Here is a 21,202-nt window from a genome sequence, read left to right on the forward strand (position 1 = left end):
AAACGAGCCCTCTGCCCTCAGCAGGGGAACGACGAGCTCTAACTTGCTCGCCACCGGGCGGGTTCCCGATCGGCGAAGACAATCAACAATCCCGCCGTCGAGTGAAATGACCGGGCCAGTTATTTGTGATTTTCCGCTTCGAAGACTTTGAAACATCACTCGGTTCGGGTTAACATGTCGGTTAGCTGTCACACCTCTTGGTTTGTTTACATTCTCCAAAGCCGGCAGGGAAATGACAAACTATAGCATAAAATATCGTTCGGGAGATGCGACAGTAAAGGTGAAGTCGACAGTTTTGACGATTATGGAGTAATTTTGCCATGTCGTACCGAATAAATGCATTTTTATTACTTCATATTCCATTTAGCACAAGAATTTTATCATGACCATACCCTTTATTTAGCTACTAGGGAAAAATACTTGGAAAAGAAGAATATCCTGTTAAAATTTTGGAAAGCCTGAAACAATGACATTTTGCAGCTCTCTTCGTCACATTTTCCTCATTCTGAATAATTCCCCCTCAATGGGCTGAATAGTAAAACAGATGAGACCATTCTCCTGCCTACATCATCCACCTGTTGGGGACGCTAGAGCCCCATAATGGTAGGTGTGGCTAACCGTCAGATTAAAAGACTAATTTCTCGTCATCTGCGCTTTGCCAAATTCTTGTATATACTCGAATCGTCTGAACAGTTTTAATGTTTTACATTGAGAGTATGACTTACTTCAATTGTGATCATTCAACATATCTCGTTTATTATGACAAAGCAGCGAACAGGAAGGGGTTATGGGGGAACAGGAGAAAAGGAACACAAAAGAAAGAAAAACACAAACAACAAGAAATACAGTGCTGCTCAAAAGTTTGTGAACCCCCTCAACATTTTGGAATTTTCTATTATTTCAACCTGATTTCCTAATCAATCAATTCAGTAGTTTTTTTGTTTGTTCTTTTAACAGTTGTGTTGTCGAGACTAAATTAAAAAGAGTTTTCATCAACTGATGTAGGTGCAAAATTGAACTGTTTGGTCACAACCAAAACCGCCATGTCTGGCGAAAAGTCAACACTGCATACCACCAAAAGAACCTTCTCCCAACAGTGAAGCATGGAGGTGGGAATGTCAAGATCTGGGCTTGCTTTTCATCCTCAGGACCTGGACAACTCCACATAGTCCAGGGAATCATGAATTCTGAGGAATATTGTCAAATCCTAGAACATAACCTGACGCCATCTGTTTTGAAGTTAAAGCTTGGCAGAAGGTGGATCATGCAACATGATAATGATCCAAAGCATTCCAGCAATACAACCAAGGAATGGCTGAAAAAGAAGAAGATTCGTGTTCTGGACTGGCCCAGTCAAAGTCCTGACCTAAATCCCATTGAAATGCTGTGGCGGGACCTGAAGCGAGCAGTTCATGCCAGACGCCCATCAAACCTCTCTCAACTGACTGCGTTCTGCAAGGAAGAATGGGCAAAAATCCCCCAAAGTAGATGTGAGAGGCTGATTAGTCACTACAGAAACCGTTTGGTTGAGGTAATCTCTGCAAAAGGAGGCGCAATATCCTATTAACTGAAGGGGTTCACATACTTTTGCACACATGATATCTGAGTTTTTCTTAAATCAACCACTTTTGTTAAATAAAGAATGACAATATAACTATTTCTTTTGTTTCAGTCCATTATTTGGAATGTCAGTATTGTGGATTTGGGTATAACTTAACATTTAATAAGGTTATTTTAGTTTTTTTTACAAAAAATCTGACCATCGCTGTGGGGTTCACAAACTTTCGAGCAGCACTGTACATTGAACGCCTACAATAACTTAATATTTTGGTGCCATCGTCAGCTAGATGTATTTCCGGTTGACACCATGTGGGCCTGTTGACCAGGGAAACAAGGGGAGGGGGGTGGGGAAGTCTATTAGCTAAGTGATTGGGAGCGGTAGAGTGTACACAAATCAGCTCTGGGATCTAGAACCCAGTAATCGCGTGAATCCCTTGTGAGTGTAAGCCCGTTGGCAACCGACCACGCAGCACAGCCCATCCCTCCTCCTGCAGCCCAGCAAAGGAGCCTTCGTCACCCCCACGGGAGTCCCCCGGGCCACCCACGCTCCCATCAACCGGCCCTCAGGGATGGGAAGAGGGGGACGCACCACCAACTCCACGCCTGCCCCCCACCCCTGTCCGCCCACGAGCCACAGCCACAGCCCCCCAACCGGCACAGCACACCACAGGATCCCCAGCGGCCCTCCAAGCCCAGGACAACAATTTCTGACTTTTTATGATGGATAAGTGCTAAAAAACGTGTTGCTTGGTCACCAGTGCCCTGCTGTGCCCCAGTGTTGTATTAGGTCTAGTGAAGCCCCTGCTGGTGCTTGGGGACTTAAATCGTGTTCAAGGACAAACATGGCCAAACGGTCAACAAATTTAAAGAAACCACAAAATTGTTCCAATAATGATATCCATTGGACTTTTATTATTCTTATCATCGTAACATTCACTTATAGTGTATTACTGGGCACACAGGCTCCATCGTGACGAATGAGAATATCATTCTTCATTTTCCTGTAAAGAGAAAACAGAGCTCTTGAACTTTGGCTTGAATTCATTGTGTATTTTACTGTATTGTACCGTGTGCATAATCTGTCAAACAGGTTAGCATGATGACTAAGAGGATAACAATGCTATAGAGTCATACCTCTCTCTCTTACCAGACAAAAATGTCTTAGTTGCTTTCTCAACTAGTAAACATAAACAATCCTGAGATATTCATTTTGAACCACCAGATAACACCTGTACACCAATTTACTCTTCGGAATACTTTTCAAAAGTTTTGTAATCGTTTGTGCAATAATGTACTTACTGTCTTTGTACACAAAGGGTACACTCGTTGGCATATGTTTCGCCATCACTGCCACACACAGGGGCCAAATTCATGGGGCATGCTATAAGCCCATCAGGATATGGACAGGATGGCTGCAGGAAAAACGGAATTATATAAAAAAAAGAAATCCTTGCAACAATTTCTACTTCTCAATGGAGCCAAAGGAGGAATTAGTTTATATGATTGCCCCCCCCCCCCCCCCCCCATGAATACTGCATATTTCCAATCAACGTGAATATTCATTGAATTGATTGTTGTTGATATGTTTTTAACAAAAGAAATGTGTTACCCTTCTCTGTGCTCCTTTGTCTGTGAAAGCAAGAAGAAATGTTTACAAACATGAGTTCATTTTTTAAAGATATTATCATTATGCAATACAGGTACTGGAATAAAACATTAAAACAAATAAACTTGACATGTGGTAGTCCATTCTATCTGCTACGTTGTTGTTATGTTTTTAGTTTGATTATAGGCAACATGAAGTACCGGTACTATTACCTATAGGCCTACATAGAAATACAATTTTTAAAAGTAATGATACCTGCGGCCACACAGATGAGAAGAAGTCCCAGCAAAAGAAGTCTCCCAGCCATGGTGACTGTTGTCGGTTGAATAACACACTGATAGTGATGCATGCCAGGGTTGTATTTTTCCAGGTATACTATTCGGGTGTGGCCGTGTGAGAACACTCCAGATGAATGTGAACAGTCAACACACAAAAATAGACCTGGGCAGTAAACACTCACACAAAAACTCTATACAGACCGAGTGCTTTTAGTGGTTGTTGAATCCACAGAAAAACTTCATTTTAGGATTTGGGTTTTGTAATTTCTCCCTGGCCTATGTTTGGAATTTCATGTGATTGTGCATTAATTATGCCTGTTGTCTATCTGCTCCTTGTGTCTGTCCAATCAGCTTCCTCTCATCTTGCACTAGTGTTTCTCATTTGGCTAATTTGTTTGCGTCTATTAGTACATATGACCTCTGTCTGCTTTATAAAACAGGGCCTGCAATTAGATGGCAACTAGTCCAGAGTGTACCCTGCTCCCCCCTTGTCTGCAAACTGCAGTGTGAGTCTGCATTTCAATCGCGGTTTAAATGTGCCCTCGCTCACTCGCCCTAGGCACTCGCCCTTGGGGGAATCCCCGCCGCCAACTTAAGGGCTGTTTCATTTCCCTAAACAGCGAAGTGAACGTGAGATCGACCCTTAGAGGGCTCAGTGATCGAGTCAAAAACGATGGTCACTCCAGAGCTCCCTATATCCCATAATGCATTGCAGCGGTGGTTGGAAAATATGTCCAATCGGTGGTGATAATGAAGCGCAAACACCATTGACTTCTGTATATATACCACTAAAGAAGAAGAAAATGAATTAGGCTGGCAGCACGGTGTTTGAATGTTATACCAAAGTGCCTTTTGAAATGTAAAATTCATCATTGTTGTTAAAAAATAAAAAAAATAAACTGTATGTGGCAGTCATGACAGAGCGTATTGGATCACAGGAGTGCCAAAAAAAAAAAAAAAAAAAAGAATAAATAAATAAATAAATACAAATAAATGAATAAAATAAAGTAACTTTTATATTGACTTTCACTCTTGTCATTGAAAAAAAGGGAAAAAAACGATGACAATTTTTGTCATTGATGTTTTTATTTCGCTTGCTTTTTCTATGTTGCTTTTAACAAAACGAATGGTCTGTCAATCAATCAATCAATGGCGTTGGGAGGTACTGAAACTAAACTTCAAATAAGTTAAATGTATTTAAACAACGATTCTGTCTACAAATGATAGGGTATAGACAAATAAATCAATAAATAATGAATTGCCCACATAAAATTTGATACAGAACGAATAATTCCCAGGCACCGATCTTATTGACATGAGTTACCGTATATTTTATGTGATTTGGAATAATGGTGGCTTGGCCACAGCTCCCCCCAATGAATTTGTTGGACACCCCACACAAATGTTGACTGGACTATTATGGACTATTTACATTAACAAAATATAATAGTATACAATATACAATATAACACAATCAACCAAAGTATATCAGTAGGCGTCTCCTGAAGTCTTTCTGACAGTTTTCTACTGACCTGTTTATTACTACAACATAGTAAAAACCTGAAATTATGGCTTTTATTTTTTGGTGTGCCACCCCTATGAAGAATTTCTGGAGGCGCCACTGATTTGGAATAGGCAGTATAGCGCTACTCCAACAAGTTGTGGTTGTTCCATGATTTCCATTTACGTTTTTCGCACCCTGTCTGCCCACTTTCCCTCCGCCCTCCAAGTGGCCTCCGTGTGACGTCATAAGTGAGCAAGTGCTCAGGGCAAGTGAGCGAGGGCAACTCAAACCGTGATTGGAACGCAGCCTAGACATCTTAAGGGGAGGACGCCTCCAATGAGACGTCGCAACAATAATCACATGACTCCACAATCAGACTGAAGCTTGCCTTTCTATGATCACACCAGCTTGTTCAATCACATGGCATCTTCAAAGCAACGTAAAAAATTAAGCATTTGATAGAAGTCAACCAATATGGGATTTTCAAATGCTAATGCCAATATCTGAAAAAAATTATAGCCGATTGCCGATATCCAGAGCAGATGTTGTGATCTGATATTTGAGGCCGATATGCAGTGGTACCTCTACATATAAATTTAATTCATTCCAGGACCTGGTTAGTATGTCGAACTGGTCATATGACGAGAGGGATTTTCCTGTAAAAATACATTATAATGCAATTAATTCGTTCCACAGCCCCCAAACCTACGCCAAATCCTAATAAATACTGCAAGTATAATTACAAATAGCAATTACACATAGAAAAACAAATAAATTATGAGTACAAATCGGAATGGTACAAATAATAATGTAACGAATTGGGTTCTACTGTGGCGGTTATGTTTTGCATGCTGCTTCATTATTTAGCTCTCGTGCGACCAAACCAACGGACACAGCATTTCCTTTTATGATTATAGACACTCGGCAAGAACAGTACATTATTTTCAAATAATTAAACCCACCAGGACGTCACGACAAGAGGCACCCCTGCAATTCTGTCAGATAATGCTCAATTTCCCTCAGAAAATGATTGTAATTACAAATGCTTTGGTAGTGATAGCTTCATTTATTTTGCTTGCAATGAAAACACGCAAAAGAGAATGAAAGAAAAATCATTTTAAACAAAATTCCAAAAATGGGCCAGACAAAAGTATTGGCACCCTCACCCTAATACTTGGTAGCACAACTCTTAGACAAAATAAATGTGAACAACCGCTTCCGCTTCCATCAATGAGTTTCTTACAATGCTCTGCTGGAATTTTAGACCATTCTTCTTTGGCCAACTGCTCCGGGTCTCTGAAATTTGAAGGGGGCCTTCTCCAAACTGCCATTTTCAGATCTCTCCACAGGATTCAGGTCTAGACTCATTGCTGGCCACTTTAGAAGTCTCCAGTGCTTTCTCTCAAACCGTTTTCTAGTGCTTTTTGAAGTGTGTTATTGGGTCATTGTCCTGCTGGAAGACCCATGACCTCTGAGGGAGACCCAGCTTTCTTACATTGCGCCGTACATTATCCTGCAAAATTTGTTGGTAGTCTATGGACTTTATTATGCCATGCACACAATCAAGCAGTCCAGTGCCAGAGGCAGAAAAGCAACCCCAAATCATCAGGGAACCTCCGCCATGTTTGACTGTGGGGACCGGGTTCTTTTGTCTGAAGGCCTTGTTTTCAACTCTATGTTGATGCCTTCTCCAAAATTAGCTCTACTTTTGTCTCATCTGACCAGAGAACATTCTTCCAAAACGTTTTTGTCTTTCTCGGTTAAGTTTTGGCAAACTTCATCCTGGCTTTTTTTATGTCTCTGGGTCAGAAGTGGGGTCTTCCTGGGTATCCTACCATTGAGTCCCTTTTCATTCAGACGGCAACGGATTGTACAGGTTGACACTATTATTGTACCCTCCGACTAGTCGAGGTCCTTTATCCACCATTCGCACAAATTTTCAGTGAAATCTCTCGTCAGTTTTCTTTTCCGTCCACATCTAGGGAGGTTAGCCACAGTGTCATGGGCTTTACACTTATTGATGACACTGCGCACGGTAGACATAGGAACATTCATGTCTTTGTAGATGGACTTGTAGCCTTGAGATTGCCAATGCTTCCTCCCAATTTTGCTTCTCAAGTCCTCAGAAAGTTCTTTGGTTTTCTTTTCTCCACGCTCTATGTGGTACACACAAGGACACAGGACAGAGGTTGAGTCAGCTTTAATCCATTTTAAGTGGCTGCAAGTGTGATTGGGTTATTGTCGCAACCTGTTATGTGCCACAGGTAAAAGGTGCTGTTAATTACACAAATAAGAGCAGCATCACATGATTTTTCAAAGGGTGCCAATACTTTGTCCGGCCCATTTTTGGAGTTTTGTGTAAAATGATAATGATTTATTTTTTTCTCCATTCTTTTTTTTTTTTTTTTTTTTTTTTTACATTGAAAGCAAAATAAATGAAGCCAAAGCATTTGTAATTGCAATCATTTTTTGGGAGAAATTGAGTATTATCTGACAAAACTGCAGGGGTACTAATACTTTTGGCCAGCAATGTATGTAGAATAAAGAGAAAAAAATGGAACGAGTCTAGAATAGCCCAAAGTAGCGGAGTAAGAGTAGTGTTTCCTCTTCACAAATCTACTCAAGTAAAAGTAAAGTGGTAAAACTACTCTAAGAAGTACATTTTTCTCAACAAGTAACTCGTTACTACCCACCGGTGCACATATCCCCTCGAGCTGAAAAAAGTTAACCGAGACCATTTTTTCCCCCAAATGTATGAACTTTATTTCAATAGTTACTGTACACAATGGGTAACAGACTCAACAACTTTTTTAATACTTGAGAAAATGTAAACAAACAATAATATTGAGCAAAAGAGAAATCACCACATTGGTTCGATCTGTTACACTGATTACAATTCGACTTCCCTGTCAAATACTGCTGAGATCATCTGTCAAAATGAAGTTTTGATGCATCACATTTCTTTTTGGTGTACTCGTCACTGTCTCTAAGCCATCCTATGGGTTGGCAACAGCACTTTCAGAGCTGTTTTGACACCCTTTCTCAAAAATTTACTGAACATTGAGCACCAGTTTTTCATTTCAACTCTTGATAGAATTCTATATATTTGGTCAGAGCACTAATTCAATAATAGTGGTCCCTGTGTCCAGTCGTGACAGGACATTTAATAATTTGTTTGGCAACTTTTCACTGTAGAGTAACATGTTGAAATTTGCTTCAACTGACCTAATGGGAAAACAAAATTACATGAAAGCACAGCTTAAATTGTACAAAACGGTTGCCTCGTCGGTATTCTGCTGGTTGAACTCATTTTGGCACAGAACTGGATGTTGCTTAATTTTGTGTGAACAACACATTATTTATACTGTACATAACATTGACTACCTTTAGTTCCATCACAAGGAAAGCAGAAGTACAACCAGCATGTACAGTACGAGTGCTATCTCTCACATTTTCGCCATCCACGTAATCACTTTCCCTATTTCGATTGAGCGCTCGTTCGCGTAATGTTTTAGTAACAACAAGTTTTGCCATCCTCACAAAACGCCACTTTCATGTGCGTATAGGCAAAGGAGAACATACAATATCACCATTTTCATCGTCAACATTTCAAGGTCCATATTACTCACCCACCAAACTAACAGGTGTGGATAAAATGATGTCATTATAACAGACCGCACATCATGTACCGACAATAAGAAACAACATTTTTTTGTTCTTTTAAACAAGGAAGGAATCATTTTTCGCCACAGGAAAAACAGTTTTTGTGCTTTGTCAAATGGTCTTATTACTTTACTATACATCCCTTTCCAGCCTATATATACGTCATTGTTAATGGAGTGCTCGCATGTCTTCCCCATCCACCATACACAATAGGCACTATGATGAACTAAGTCATGACACGAGGAACCAGAAATTGGGAAAAAAAAAGAAAAAAAAAAGAATGCTAACGCTTTTCCAAAGAAAAGTAAATGAAATCAAATTACAAAAAGTGTCACAAAATTTTGGGTTCCTCCCTTGAAATGTGTTTAACTGTTTGAGTCACATCTTGCATTATAAAACTGTTTCCGGTAACGAAGAGATCTGACCCTGAAAAAGGTCTTGAAGTCCTTTAAATCCATTTGAAGTTGGCAGTGAATGATACATTGAACATTCTTGTTTTTTTGGGAACGGGCTTTCAATTAGACTTCCTTTGAGAGAGTAGCACGGCTACCTTTCCAGTCAACAGAAGCATGACGACGTTTCCACAGTGAAGGAGAAGCACCAGTCTCCAACTCTCACGCGAGTGTCCTCTCATATTAAATATATAGATTTCTTGCATTGATTTGCATTGAGTTCAGTGTGTTCCACAATACCTGCAGTCTCTGCCTAATCATATCTTGAGAGGCTGTGCACTTAACAGCAGGTCCACTGAAGTTTAAAATAAAAAAACAAATAACAACAGAATAAAGTCTTTCTCCCGTTTAAGGGTTTGTGGGTCAGATTATATCTGTGGTGGTAGCGACACCCACTGGCGGCATGCTGGAATCAGACACAGCTCTCTCTGGTTTTGTTGTCCATGAGGAAAGAATTGAGCTGGGAAATGTCCACCACCACCGCGTCTCGTTTGCTCAGGTGGACGTCTTTTAAGTGGTCCTCGTCACTTTGGTCCTTGGCAAAATTTACAAACACCTTGACGAGAGAAAAGACCAAAGATTAGACCATCTGTGCCGGTAAATTCAAAACATTTATACTTTTTCCTCAATCAATATTATGAATGTGGTAGGTGAGTTAGTTGTAGCCTATTGAGCAGCGATATGACAAGCATGCTGCTTGCGTTAAGCCAAGGAGAGAGACCTAACCTCCACCACATCATATCACCACATCGTTTTGAGCTGCGCCAACATAATTGCATAAGGCTTTCTAATCATCTATTATCCTTCTAAGGCAACTAGCAAGCACAATGTACCATTAGAACACTGGAGTGATATTTGGTGTAAATGGGCCTCTTTACAAAACTACGTAGATATGGCATTAAAACCAGATGTTTCCAGCTCGAATAGTCATTTACTACATTAATTATGTGTAGAGTGTATTTCTGATTAGTTTAATGCTATTTCCATTGAAAAATCAGTGCTTTTCTTTCAAAGAGGAGGAAATTTCTAAGTGACCCCAAACTTTTGAACGGTGGAGTATATTCAATAGAACTATTTCGAATCGGCAGATGATTATTCTCTAGCAAGAAATGGAAGTTGATGAGCATGAGCAGAGGTGAATTGACTATCAAAATGGGATGGACCAATTTTCATTAGGAATACTGATGGCTGAAAAACATAAAACTGTCACTTTTTTACAGAAACATGTATTTTGGTTTCGTTATGGTTATATATAATTTAAAGCGCTATTCTGACTTTTTATGATAGATAAGTGCTAAAAAAATTTTTGTTCACTCGCCAGTGCCACACTGTGCCCCAGTATTGTATTAGGTTTAGTGACGCCCCTGTTTGGAATATTTATTTTTGATTCCATTTAGTTCCGTTGCCTAGCATTACAGGGTGACCCCCAAAAAAAGTTTACACTGCCATAATACAACTTAAATGCCATGTTTATTCTGCTTAGAATTAGAATTTAATCACAAATTATACATTATTGTAAAGAACATGTACAGTACACTCTATTTTTCAATGTGTCCTCCCTTAAGTGTCACAACAGCCTCCAGGCGCCTGCGGAACGCTTGACAGGTCTTCTTTATGTAGGATGCTGTCATCTTTTCCCAAGATCTAACAATGGACCTCTCCAAGGCTGCCACATAAATTTGTGGCTTCTTACAGGCACTGTCCTCCACAGATGCCCATATGCTATAATCCAGGGGATTGAGATCTGGACTCTGGGGTGGCCACATATCACCTTGTCAATCAACTTTTTGGTCCGCACAGATCGGGTTTTCCAGACCCAGGTTTTCGTGAGGCTGTTCTGCTTCTTCTTCTTTTTAACTTTGTAGACTGCACATCTGGATATTCTCAGATTTGCTGCAATCTCAGTAGGTGTCAGACCGGCACGCAGCAATTCAGGTACAGCTCAAGTTTTCTTCATTTTCAGCAGAAGCACAGGAATTGTAGAGATGAGAGATTACCAGCTGCATTGAGTGACCTTAATGAATCACTTAAGCATGACAACCTATTTAGATATGTTTCAATGGCTTTTAAACAAGCAGTCAACTGAGTGTAAACTTTTTTTGGGGTCACCCTGTACCTAAATGCAAAAAAAAACAAAACAAAGTGATTCTGTATTTTATATGTGTATAAGTGAGTCCTTCACTTTTTGATTCCTTGCTGTGAAAGTGTGTAATACGATAAATAAAATGTGTTTGCCATTTGTAAAAATAAGTACTTATATAATACAAATCAGAATTGGAAATGTCATTACTTGGTCTAGCGTGGTCTGAGAGACAGAGTAGTCCTCTATCCTGAGTGCCTCCTTGTTCGTGGCCAGCAGGGAGAAAATGCGTGCCAAGGAGGTGAGGGAGGAGGGCAGTTGGTACTGAAGCATGTTGCGATGTTTCTCCTTCAGTGTACTGCCTGGCAGTTCTTGCTCGATGAACTCCATCACTGGCCTGAGGTCTGGATCTGGCCCGGCTACCCTCAGGATGATGGTGTAACCATCTCCAAACCTAAATAAAAAAGATGTCTTATCAGAATTATCACCTTACTTTGCAATCAGTCAGTTTTGGAAAAATTAAGTTTCCATAAAAAGAAGGCTTTTATTTCCAAAGCAATGTTTTGTATCCCCTGATCACCATATGTGCTTTATCTTTTCATTCATATGATAATGTATAAGTGCTAATCATAAGAGTAGCATTATCAATGATTTTTCTGCACTTTATACCTGTTTTTTAGATGCTGGACACTCCCCAGACAGCGGAACCTGCCATTGACCATGATGGCCATCCTGGTGCAAAGTGCTTCACACTCCTCCATGCTGTTAAAAAAAGCCCAAACAATCAAATGATGTACTGTATGCCTAGGAAAATACAACTACTTAACCTATGTATTGAGATTTGAATTTTTGTGAAGTCTAACCTGTGGGAGGTCAGGACGACAGATCGTCCCTCTTTAATAATACTAAGTATGGCGTTCCACAAGGCACGCCGTGCCTTCGGGTCCATGCCTGTTGTAGGTTCATCCTGTCAAATACCAAATCAAGATATCGAGGTGAAGTGAAAGTGTTTCATTTAGGAACATTTCGGTTGCCTTGTAATTGAGTCAATTGAATTCCTACCAGGAAAACGACAGGTGGGCCTCCTATCAGTGCAATGGCTGTGGACAGTTTCCTCATGTTGCCTCCACTGTAGCTACCTGCTGATTTGTCAACATACTTGACCAACCCCAACTTGCGAATGCCCCACTCTGCCACCTAATGGAGAGAACCATACATAAACTCTTTGTCAATGTGCAGTACTAACACTAACAAAAAAGTATTTCAACAATTTCTTTTGTCACAGTGGAACAACATTTTTTACAGTATGTGTACGATGAATACATTTTTATTAGATTTAGGATATAGAGTGGGATGAAAAACTATCTGAACCTTTTGGAATTTCTCACATTTCTGCATGAAATCACCATCACATGTGATCTATCTTTGTCAAAATCACACAGTTGAAAAAACTGTGTCTGGTTTAACTAAAACCACCCAAACATTTATAGGTTTTCATATTTTAATGAGGATAGAATGCAAACAATACAGATGGGGGGTAAATAAGTAAGTGAACCATCATATTTAATATTTTGTGCCCCCCACCCCCTTTGGCAGCATTAACTTCAACCCGACGCTTCCTGTAGCTGCAGATCAGTTTGGCACTTGGTTTCATCTGTCCACAAAATACTTGCCAAAACTTCTGTGGCGTGTCCAAGTGCCTTTCTGCGAACATTATAACGAGCAACAATGTTTTTTTTAGGCAGCTTTAAACCACTCATCAGTGATTGGGCACACACCTGACTCAAAAAGTTTGGTAAAAATTGGTTTCAATTGCTTTTTAAGTCTCCTTAAGCAGAGGGTTCACTTAAGTTATTTTTCCCCCTTCTCTCATTTTTTGCATGCTATCCGCATTAAAATATAAAAACCTATAAATGTTTGGGTGGTTTTAGTTAAATCAGACACTGTATTTTCATCTGTGTGATTTTGACAAAGATCAGATCACATTTGATGGGGATTTTATGCAGTAATTTGAGAAATTCCACAAGGTTCACATACTTTTTCATATCACTGCATTTTGAATAGAAAAACAAAAGTGTTTGGTTTTTAATGAGTGTTTGTCGTGTGTGTTACTGACCTCGCACACTTCCTTCTCTGGAACACCTCTGAGAATGGCGTAAAACTCAAGGTGCTCGCGTCCCGTCAGCAAGTCATTGATTGCATCAAACTGCGGACAGTAGCCCATGTTCTGATGCACTTCATCTATTTCTGTGTTTACACTGGAGTGAGGCACAAACACACGAGAATAAATATTCAAATAGGGTCCTGCAACAGTAAAACAACATAATTTAGAGCCTTTAGCAGCACTCTGTTTTGCATTTCCTACCTTTTGCCTGCGAGGTAAGCCTCTCCACTGGTAACCACTGAATCGCCTGTCAACATTTTAAACGTGCTAGTTTTCCCTGCTCCGTTGACTCCCAGCAAGCCAAAGCACTGAAAAATGAAAATGACAATTAAAGCTTTATAGTCCCACAAAAGCCGATGGTTTAGCACCAAGTCAGGCGCAGAAACGTGTAAGACATGTTATTCCTACCTCGCCTGGAGGAATGCCGACACAGAGCCGGTCCACGGCGGGCTTCTGTTTCCGCTTATAAATCTTTGTGAGCTGACGGAGCTCCAAAATGTCAGATTGTCCCGCTCCGCTGAGAATTCTCTGTCGTTCTCTAGCGACATCTTCATCCTCTTCTCCAATTGGCTTGAGGTGACTGGATGATGACCTGCGAAGACAAATCAAAGAGGTGAAGCCACACTCCTTTCGGCTAAGGATCATTTCGGCCAAAGAATGAATGTTTAAAAGATGTAATGGAATCCTTCAACACACACCTGGCCTTGATGCAGAAGCGGTACTGAATGAGGACGGTAATGCAGAAGAAGATGACTCCCTCAATAGCCATTGCAAACAGGTTCTTTCCAACCATGTCCCAGGCCAAAGGAGAACGGAAACGGTTTTCCCCTAGTGACCCCAAACCATCTCGTTAAAACCCACAAGAACGTTCTCACAATTCATCTGAAATGTGCTCAATTGTACTTACCAAACCTCTCCAAAGCATCAGCCATTGCTTGATTCTTCACCATGTCAATCAATCCTCGCCCCAGACAGAAGTGAGGGAAGATGAGGAAAACGTTCTTCAGGATGTCATTGATACCACCAATCTCCTGAAAGGATTCGAATGTTGTCTATCAATCATCATGCTTTGGTATCGAAAAAAAAAAACTTCACGATCAGTACATAGAATTATTAAAAAGTTACTTACATTGCCTCCAAACAGCTCCAACACAAATGTGGACACGCTGCCGTTTATTCCGATCAGTATGTTGACACTGGTCAGAACCACATAGGCTGTACTGGGTATCTTAAAGAAGAATGAGGCTGGGTACATAAGAGGTGTGATGGACCATCTGGAAATGAAGTAGAAAGGACAAAGATCAATCATTTGTTTCCAAGGTGTTCCAGCACTAATTTATACAACTACACTACAGCAGTGGTCAGAGGTGAGTAGTAACACGTTACATTTAGTCCTTTACATTTACTGTAATTTTCGGACAATAAGCAGACACTTTCCCCCCTTGTTTTCTATATTTAATGTTCAATCCAACAGACCTTTTTTTTCTATATTTAATGTTCAATCCAACAGACCTTTTTTAATCTCCTACACTGCATTCAAAAGTACTTTTCACTTTTATTTAAGTTAAACTACAAAAGACTCACATAGGATTAGTGCTGCAACGAATAATCGATTAAATCTAGTAATTCGATTAGAAAAAAAAAATGCTTCGAGTATTCGGTTAAACAGTGAATATGACATAACTCATTTCACATGGCTGAATCCAGCTGCTCCCTGTTAAAATCAACATAAGCTGTAAGAGGGTCAATAACTTTTTTTTTGAGCTTATGTTTTTTTATGCATTTGTAATTTAGTTTATAGGTATATATAGCTGTTTTTGTGAGAATGTGTTTGAACCATTTGTTAAGAGCATTGTATAAATAAAAAGAAACCATTAGCATTTAATAGCACTTAAGCTAGCGGAGTTTCTGCTATCTAAGTTAGCCAATTGTTCTTTTGTTGTACTTAGATCCTCATTTCTTTTTTATACCATTTTAGGCTCAGCTCAGGTATTTTCCTTATCCGATTACTCGATTATTCAAACTAACTAGTTCATCGATTAATCAACTACTAAAATAATTGATAGCTACAGCCCTACATAGAATGTTTTAGAACTGTTTAAATATTTAGGAAAGTGTAATAAAATTAAACTCAATTGTTGAATAGATGAACATTTTTTAATTCGTTCTTGTTGTCCAATTAAATTGAACTGGAAGGATTGACAATGAATGCTCATGTTTCAGGCAGCCTTAATGATGGCCCTGGTAGTGGTAGGCAGTGCTGGAATGTAACGAAGTAAAAGTACTTCGGTGTTGTGCTTAAGTACTTTTTTGTATATCTGTACTTTGAGTACAAATATGATGTGGTACTTTTTACTTTTACTTCAATACATTTTACAGTACGTATCTGTACTCTTAAGTCCACTTCTTTTCAAATTGTCGTCTTCGTTAAATGCTACTTTTGTTTGTTTTTGTCTCATTGTGAATTGATTGCTTGTTTTCATGCCTCCGGCGCAATCAATAAGACCTGTGCAACTATACCGTTATTGAGCACTAGAGGGAGCAACACAAGTACAAGCAAGATTAGGCACGAGAACAAGAACAATAAAAATAACAGTGAGAGCAGTGCGCTTTCATAAGGGTGCTGCACACTCTTGAACAGTAGGTGAAGGTCTGCATTTGATAATTGCTTGAAATCCGTAATTAAGCTAAGTTTTTAAAGTTTTTTTTTAAGCCTTTTAAGCTTCTGTTTACATTGCCGCCAATTTTATTACTACTACTATTACTATTATATTATTATTTTGTACTTTTTCTTCATCGTGCACGGTTACCTATTTTATTTAAAATAAAAAATATATCACATTTTTGCATCGGGAGAAAATACTTTTACTTGTAAATTTTAGAGCAAGTAGTTTTGTACTTTCTTTTGAGTATTTTTTTCTTAGATACTTGTACTTTTACTTAAGTAATATCTTGCCCCCTGTATCTGTACTTTTACTAAAGTAAAAAATGTGACTACTTCATCCACCACTGGTGGTAGGATACTCTGAGTTTTCTTTCAGGTGGTACATGATTGAGAACCACTGTACGACAGTATACGCAATATACATATAAAGATTCTCCAACTTACCCGTACAGCAGCAGCAGTAAGGCTAGCACTGGCAGATTGGTGGAAGAGACGTAAGCATCTTGTTGGAAGCAGATGAAGATAATGATAACTAGCGTGGCAGGGACAATGTAGTTACACTGAAACACAGGGACAAGCAATATACAAGAACACTTGAATAAGTAAAGTAGTGTGGAATGTATACTGAAAAATGCATTTCACAGAGGAATGTCGTACCATATCCCACACAAAATTGGCCAGCCAGTAGAGAAAAGGTTGCACTCCGCTGATAAACTGCAAGTGTTTGGCCTTGTTTACCCTCTCCTGGATGAGAAAGACGACGAAGCTAGCAGGTACAAATGACATGGCGAAGATCACACAGATTGACACCAGCACATCCACCGATGTGGTCATTCTGAGAAAAAAGAAGTCCATTCATTTTTCTTGTTGCATTTAAAGTATGTTTTTTTGTTGTTGTTTGTTTTAGTTTACTTACAAAGCAACTTGTGACAGCTGCTCTTTGGTAAGGTTGAGGGGATGATTATAGGCATTGATACCAAACTTGGCAGGGTCCTTGCCAGCTGGTAAACTTGCTCTGAGAATGCCGTTGTTCATCACATTTAGAAAGGAGCCAATACTGTGCCAACCCTTGTTGTTGAACCAGATCTGTGGATAGATGGAGATGTATATATTGAGTCATGCTACTTAATTGTTTGTATGCTGTACGTGTGAGCATTCATTTACCTTGACATTATTTTTGGTGTCTAATCCTTGAATGAAGTTGGAAAGACTGCGGAAGAAACGATCAGCTGAAGTTCCCTAAAAGGGTCGTGATTAAGACAGATGTTAGTCAAGTCCATTCAACCCTTTTTAGGGCACTCATTTAAATACGATGAATTTAAAACAACAACAAAAAACTATCGTTACTTTAGAGCGCTATTGGGGGTTATAACCCTTCTCTTTTATTAGCCTTTTTTGATTTTATATGATTAAGTTTTTTAAAATTATAAAATATAATTACTTGCCCTATAAATTGTCATGGTACTGTCTTTGTGTTAACCCTTTCTAGGGCTCTCATTTAAGTACAATAAAAATAAATAAATAAATAAAACTGGGGACAAAAAAACAGAAGAGTAATTCCTCATTTTTCGCCCTTAATGGGGACTGCCCTTTCCCGCGAAAATAAAAAATCTGCAAAGTAGAGGCGGAGCGTAGTTACATTAAAAAAAAAATATATATATTTTTTGTGTGTGTGTGTTCAAAGCCGAAAGGAAAAGAACAAAAAGAAGAATGTATTAATTCATATTTAACAGCAATGGAAAAAAGATACATATACACTGCTGGCCACAAGTATTGGCACCCCTGCAATTCTGTCGGATAATGCTCAATTTCTCCCAGAAAATGATTGCAGTAACAAATTCTCTGGTAGTAATATCTTCATTTCATTTGCTTGCAATGAAAAAACAAAAAAGAGAATGGGCAAAAAATTAAACCATTATCATTTTACAAAAAACTCCGGGCCGGACAAAAGTATTGGCAACCTTTGAAAAATCATGTGATGTTTCTCTAATTTGTAAAAAATTAACAGCACCTGTTATTTACCTGTGGCACATTGCAGGTGGTGGCAATAACTAAATCACACTTGCAGCCAGTTAAAATGGTTTAAAGTTGACTCAACCTCTGTCCTGTGTCCTTGTGTGTACCACATTGAGCATGGAGAAAAGAATGAAGACCAAAGAACTGTCTGAGGACTTGAGAAGCAAAATTGTGAGGAAGCATGGGCAATATCAAGGCTACAAGTCCATCTCCAAAGACCTGAATGTTCCTGTGTCTACCGTGCGCAGTGTCATCAATAGGTTTAAAGTCCACGGCACTGTGACTAACCTCCCTAGATGTGGATTTCAACCAAAGATTGTGCGGATGGTGGATAAAGAACCTCGAATAACATCCAAAAAAGTTCAAGCAGTCCTGGAGTCCGAGGGTACAACAGTGTCAACCCGTACTATCCGTCAGCGTCTGAATGAAAAGGGACTCTATGGTAGGATACCCAGGAAGACCCCACTTCTGACCCAGAGACATAAAAAAGCCAGGCTGGAGTTTGCCAAAACACACCTGAGAAAGCCAAAAATGTTTTGGAAGAAGGTTCTCTGGTCAGATAAGACAAAAATAGAGCTTTTTGGGAAAAGGCATCAACATGGATATCACCGGAAAAAAAACGAGGCCTTCAAAGAAAAGAACACGGTCCCCACAGTCAAACATGGGAGAGGTTCCCTGATGTTTTGGGGTTGCTTTGCTACCTCTGGCACTGGACTGCTTGACCGTGTGCTTGGCATTATGAAGTCTGAAGACCTGCAGGGTCTTCCAGCAGGACAGAGACCCAAACACACCTAAAAAATACCTAAAAAATGGTTTGATAGAAAGCAACAGAGACTTCTAAAGTGGCCAGCAATGAGTCCAGACCTGAATCCCATAGAACACCTGTGGAGAGATCTGAAAATGGCAGCTTGGAGAAGGCACCCTTCAAATCTCAGACACCTGGAACAGTTGGCCAAAGAAGAATGGTCTAAAATTCCAGTAGAGCATTGAAAGAAACATATTTATGGATACCGGAAGTGGTTGTTCGCATTTATTTTGTCTAAAGATTGTGCTACCAAGTATTAGGCTGAGGGTGCCAATACTTTTGACCGGCCCATTTTTGGACTTTTGTGTAAAATGATCATTCATTTTTTCCCCCATTGTCTTTTGTGTTTTTTTTCAATGCAAGCAAAATATATGAAGATATTACTAGCAAAACATTTGTAATTGCAATCATTTTCTGGGAGAAATTAAGCATTATTTGACAGAATTGCAGGGGTGCCAATACCTTTGGCCAGCGGTGTATATGCTGTAGCTTATAGCACTTTGGAAGATTTGCTGATATGTAGATTGATGTTTCAAAGTACTGTTTTAACACCAACTTGCTTTCAAAGACAAACTATTACAGTGCGTCTGAAAGCTCTTACCCTTTCTAGACGGAAGCGCCGCCGCAGTTGAGCGATTGCTCCATCGATTTCCTCTCTCTGAGCTGGAAGCTGAGAGCCCCTGGCGCCGAGTGAGAAGCCGCCGTATCTGTGTGGCAAGAAATGATTTTAATACTGGCTATAGTCCTGATTAATGCCCTCAAGAGGGATTAAATATCAGTAAAATGTACCTAAATTCGTTCACCCAAATCTTGTTCTTGAGGCTAAGAGGTAGGAAAACAAACACAAAAAGGTTCATTATTGACCATGTTTACATAAACTGAAGAAAAGTCAGCTTAGAGCAAAATACAATGGGAACATGAATTGAATGTGTGTAACTGCACTGAACAGGAGTTTCACCTTTTGCCAATGATCTGAGCGTAAGTCTTCACCAGATAATCTGACACATTTCTTCCCGTCAAATTCTGAAGTGTTTCTTTGTCACTGAGTTTCATCTGAAACACAACAGATAAATTTAAGTCAAAATTCATACATATTTTCAAGCAGCTAATTTCTACGTTATTTGGTCTCACCAACCTGTGGAGGTGGAAGGCCCCCTGCACCAGCTGGGCATTCGGGTAGCATCCTTTTGCGCCCTTCGCAGCTGCACTCACACAGAGGTGATGGATTCTCCATGGACCAGTTGCCATTGTCGAACATGTCTTTCACACTTTGAGGCACTTCTGGAGTCGTCCACTCATCCTCCACAGAGGTACACGAATTATCCCTGCAGCATATGGAGACCGATTTACACACATTAGTTACAAAATACTCATAAAAACAAAGATGAGCAATGAATCTCCTGTTACAAAATATATATGGCGGAAAACACGGACAAGACTGAAAGGGCAGTTTCTGCTCTTGCACCCCTCTTTAAAATAAACTGCCGTATTTTAGGCCAAAAGAACTGCTGTGTTTCATAGAACAATATGTCTATATGCTGCCATAGCAGATTCTTGGCGCATTAAGTCCCTGAACTGTTTTTAATTTGTCCCTTTTACCCTGGGAACCTCCGTTTACAGACGTCGCACAACCGCTTTTGTTTCAAGCTAGCCATATAAACAAGGTAAGTAATCATATTTATGATTCGAAATGTCATCATTTTTAGCTCGGAATTATTAATTGATATCTAATATTCAGTTTAAAAAAAACAAACAAACAAAAAAACCTAAAAAATTATTCACTCGCATAATTACGTCACAATAAAAAAATTGGCGTCTGTAAAAAAGACACGGATATCTACCTCATAACTATCGCATAATTTTATTTTTTGTTACCGTCACATTTTCCCCAATATTTTAGATGATAAATAATCGAGCCAAACAAAGACAAATTGAAAAAAAAAAAAAAAAAAACGTTCAAAAGGGAAAATATATGAAAATGAAAATCTTGACCACTTCTTGATGTCTGCGATTTTCTGCATCGTGACCCTCGTTATATTTCCATGTTTCACCCATAAAATCCCCCCAAAATCCGGCTGTGGCCATTCACAGCTGTGTCTTGACACTCGGTGATACATGCTACATGGAGTTTTTGGATCTTTGGATCGAAAAGAGGTAAGTACGCTATTACATGTCTTTAAAATCATGGCGTCTTTAATTCTGCTCTCGCCTGCTCTCACCTCCAGTTAGGGTTTTGCTGTTTAATTTTTTTCCCTTTTTTTAAATGCCCTTCTGTTCAAAATGTTTCTTACCCCAGGACATTGAGATTTTAAGCTTTCCAATGATGTATCACACAAGCATATAGGACCATTTTGAACTTCAAATCAATCTTCATATATATTTTAAAGCCGATTTTTAATTCTGTTTGAA

The 21,202-nt window shown here is 39.4% G+C and overlaps 2 protein-coding genes across 3 annotated transcripts in view; both read right to left on the bottom strand.

Annotated features, from left to right (window-relative positions):
* Window positions 1-2,452: 2,452 nt before the first annotated feature.
* On the bottom strand, window positions 2,453-3,933 carry LOC130921072 (probable pancreatic secretory proteinase inhibitor). Its single transcript, XM_057844716.1, has 4 exons — window positions 3,422-3,933; window positions 3,170-3,189; window positions 2,860-2,972; window positions 2,453-2,561 (listed from the first exon to the last, which is right to left on the bottom strand). The coding sequence occupies exons 1-4, from the start codon at window positions 3,513-3,515 to the stop codon at window positions 2,498-2,500; spliced, it is 291 nt and encodes a 96-aa protein (XP_057700699.1). The 5' UTR covers window positions 3,516-3,933; the 3' UTR covers window positions 2,453-2,497.
* Window positions 3,934-7,685: 3,752 nt separating this feature from the next.
* LOC130921071 (phospholipid-transporting ATPase ABCA1-like) overlaps window positions 7,686-21,202 on the bottom strand; it is a 66,828-nt gene continuing 53,311 nt past the window's right edge. For both annotated transcript variants that reach the window (XM_057844714.1, XM_057844715.1), the window contains exons 31-49: window positions 19,929-20,118; window positions 19,752-19,846; window positions 19,583-19,615; window positions 19,395-19,500; window positions 17,137-17,211; window positions 16,889-17,058; window positions 16,630-16,807; window positions 16,417-16,532; window positions 14,437-14,581; window positions 14,215-14,338; window positions 14,006-14,135; window positions 13,716-13,899; window positions 13,509-13,615; window positions 13,260-13,401; window positions 12,206-12,340; window positions 12,007-12,110; window positions 11,813-11,905; window positions 11,354-11,597; window positions 7,686-9,619 (exon numbers count right to left, since the gene is read on the bottom strand). In XM_057844714.1, the coding sequence (XP_057700697.1) occupies window positions 9,476-9,619; window positions 11,354-11,597; window positions 11,813-11,905; window positions 12,007-12,110; window positions 12,206-12,340; window positions 13,260-13,401; window positions 13,509-13,615; window positions 13,716-13,899; window positions 14,006-14,135; window positions 14,215-14,338; window positions 14,437-14,581; window positions 16,417-16,532; window positions 16,630-16,807; window positions 16,889-17,058; window positions 17,137-17,211; window positions 19,395-19,500; window positions 19,583-19,615; window positions 19,752-19,846; window positions 19,929-20,118 (2,515 nt within the window). In that variant the 3' untranslated portion in view covers window positions 7,686-9,475. The remainder of the gene's footprint in view (window positions 9,620-11,353; window positions 11,598-11,812; window positions 11,906-12,006; window positions 12,111-12,205; window positions 12,341-13,259; window positions 13,402-13,508; window positions 13,616-13,715; window positions 13,900-14,005; window positions 14,136-14,214; window positions 14,339-14,436; window positions 14,582-16,416; window positions 16,533-16,629; window positions 16,808-16,888; window positions 17,059-17,136; window positions 17,212-19,394; window positions 19,501-19,582; window positions 19,616-19,751; window positions 19,847-19,928; window positions 20,119-21,202) is intronic.

The sequence above is a fragment of the Corythoichthys intestinalis genome, chromosome 8, assembly GCF_030265065.1.
Source record: "Corythoichthys intestinalis isolate RoL2023-P3 chromosome 8, ASM3026506v1, whole genome shotgun sequence".
NCBI lineage: Eukaryota > Metazoa > Chordata > Actinopteri > Syngnathiformes > Syngnathidae > Corythoichthys > Corythoichthys intestinalis.

What these genes read in the sequence shown, in the direction of transcription:
- LOC130921072 (XM_057844716.1), bottom strand. Translation starts at nt 3,515, where the DNA reads ATGCATCACTATCAGTGTGTTATTCAACCGACAACAGTCACCATGGCT. An exon ending in ACAAAGGAGCACAGAGAAGG is followed by an intron (nt 2,973 to 3,169) that starts GTAACACATTTC and finishes TTTTTCCTGCAG; the next exon opens with CCATCCTGTCCATATCCTGA. An exon ending in ACCCTTTGTGTACAAAGACA is followed by an intron (nt 2,562 to 2,859) that starts GTAAGTACATTA and finishes TTCTCTTTACAG; the next exon opens with GAAAATGAAGAATGATATTC.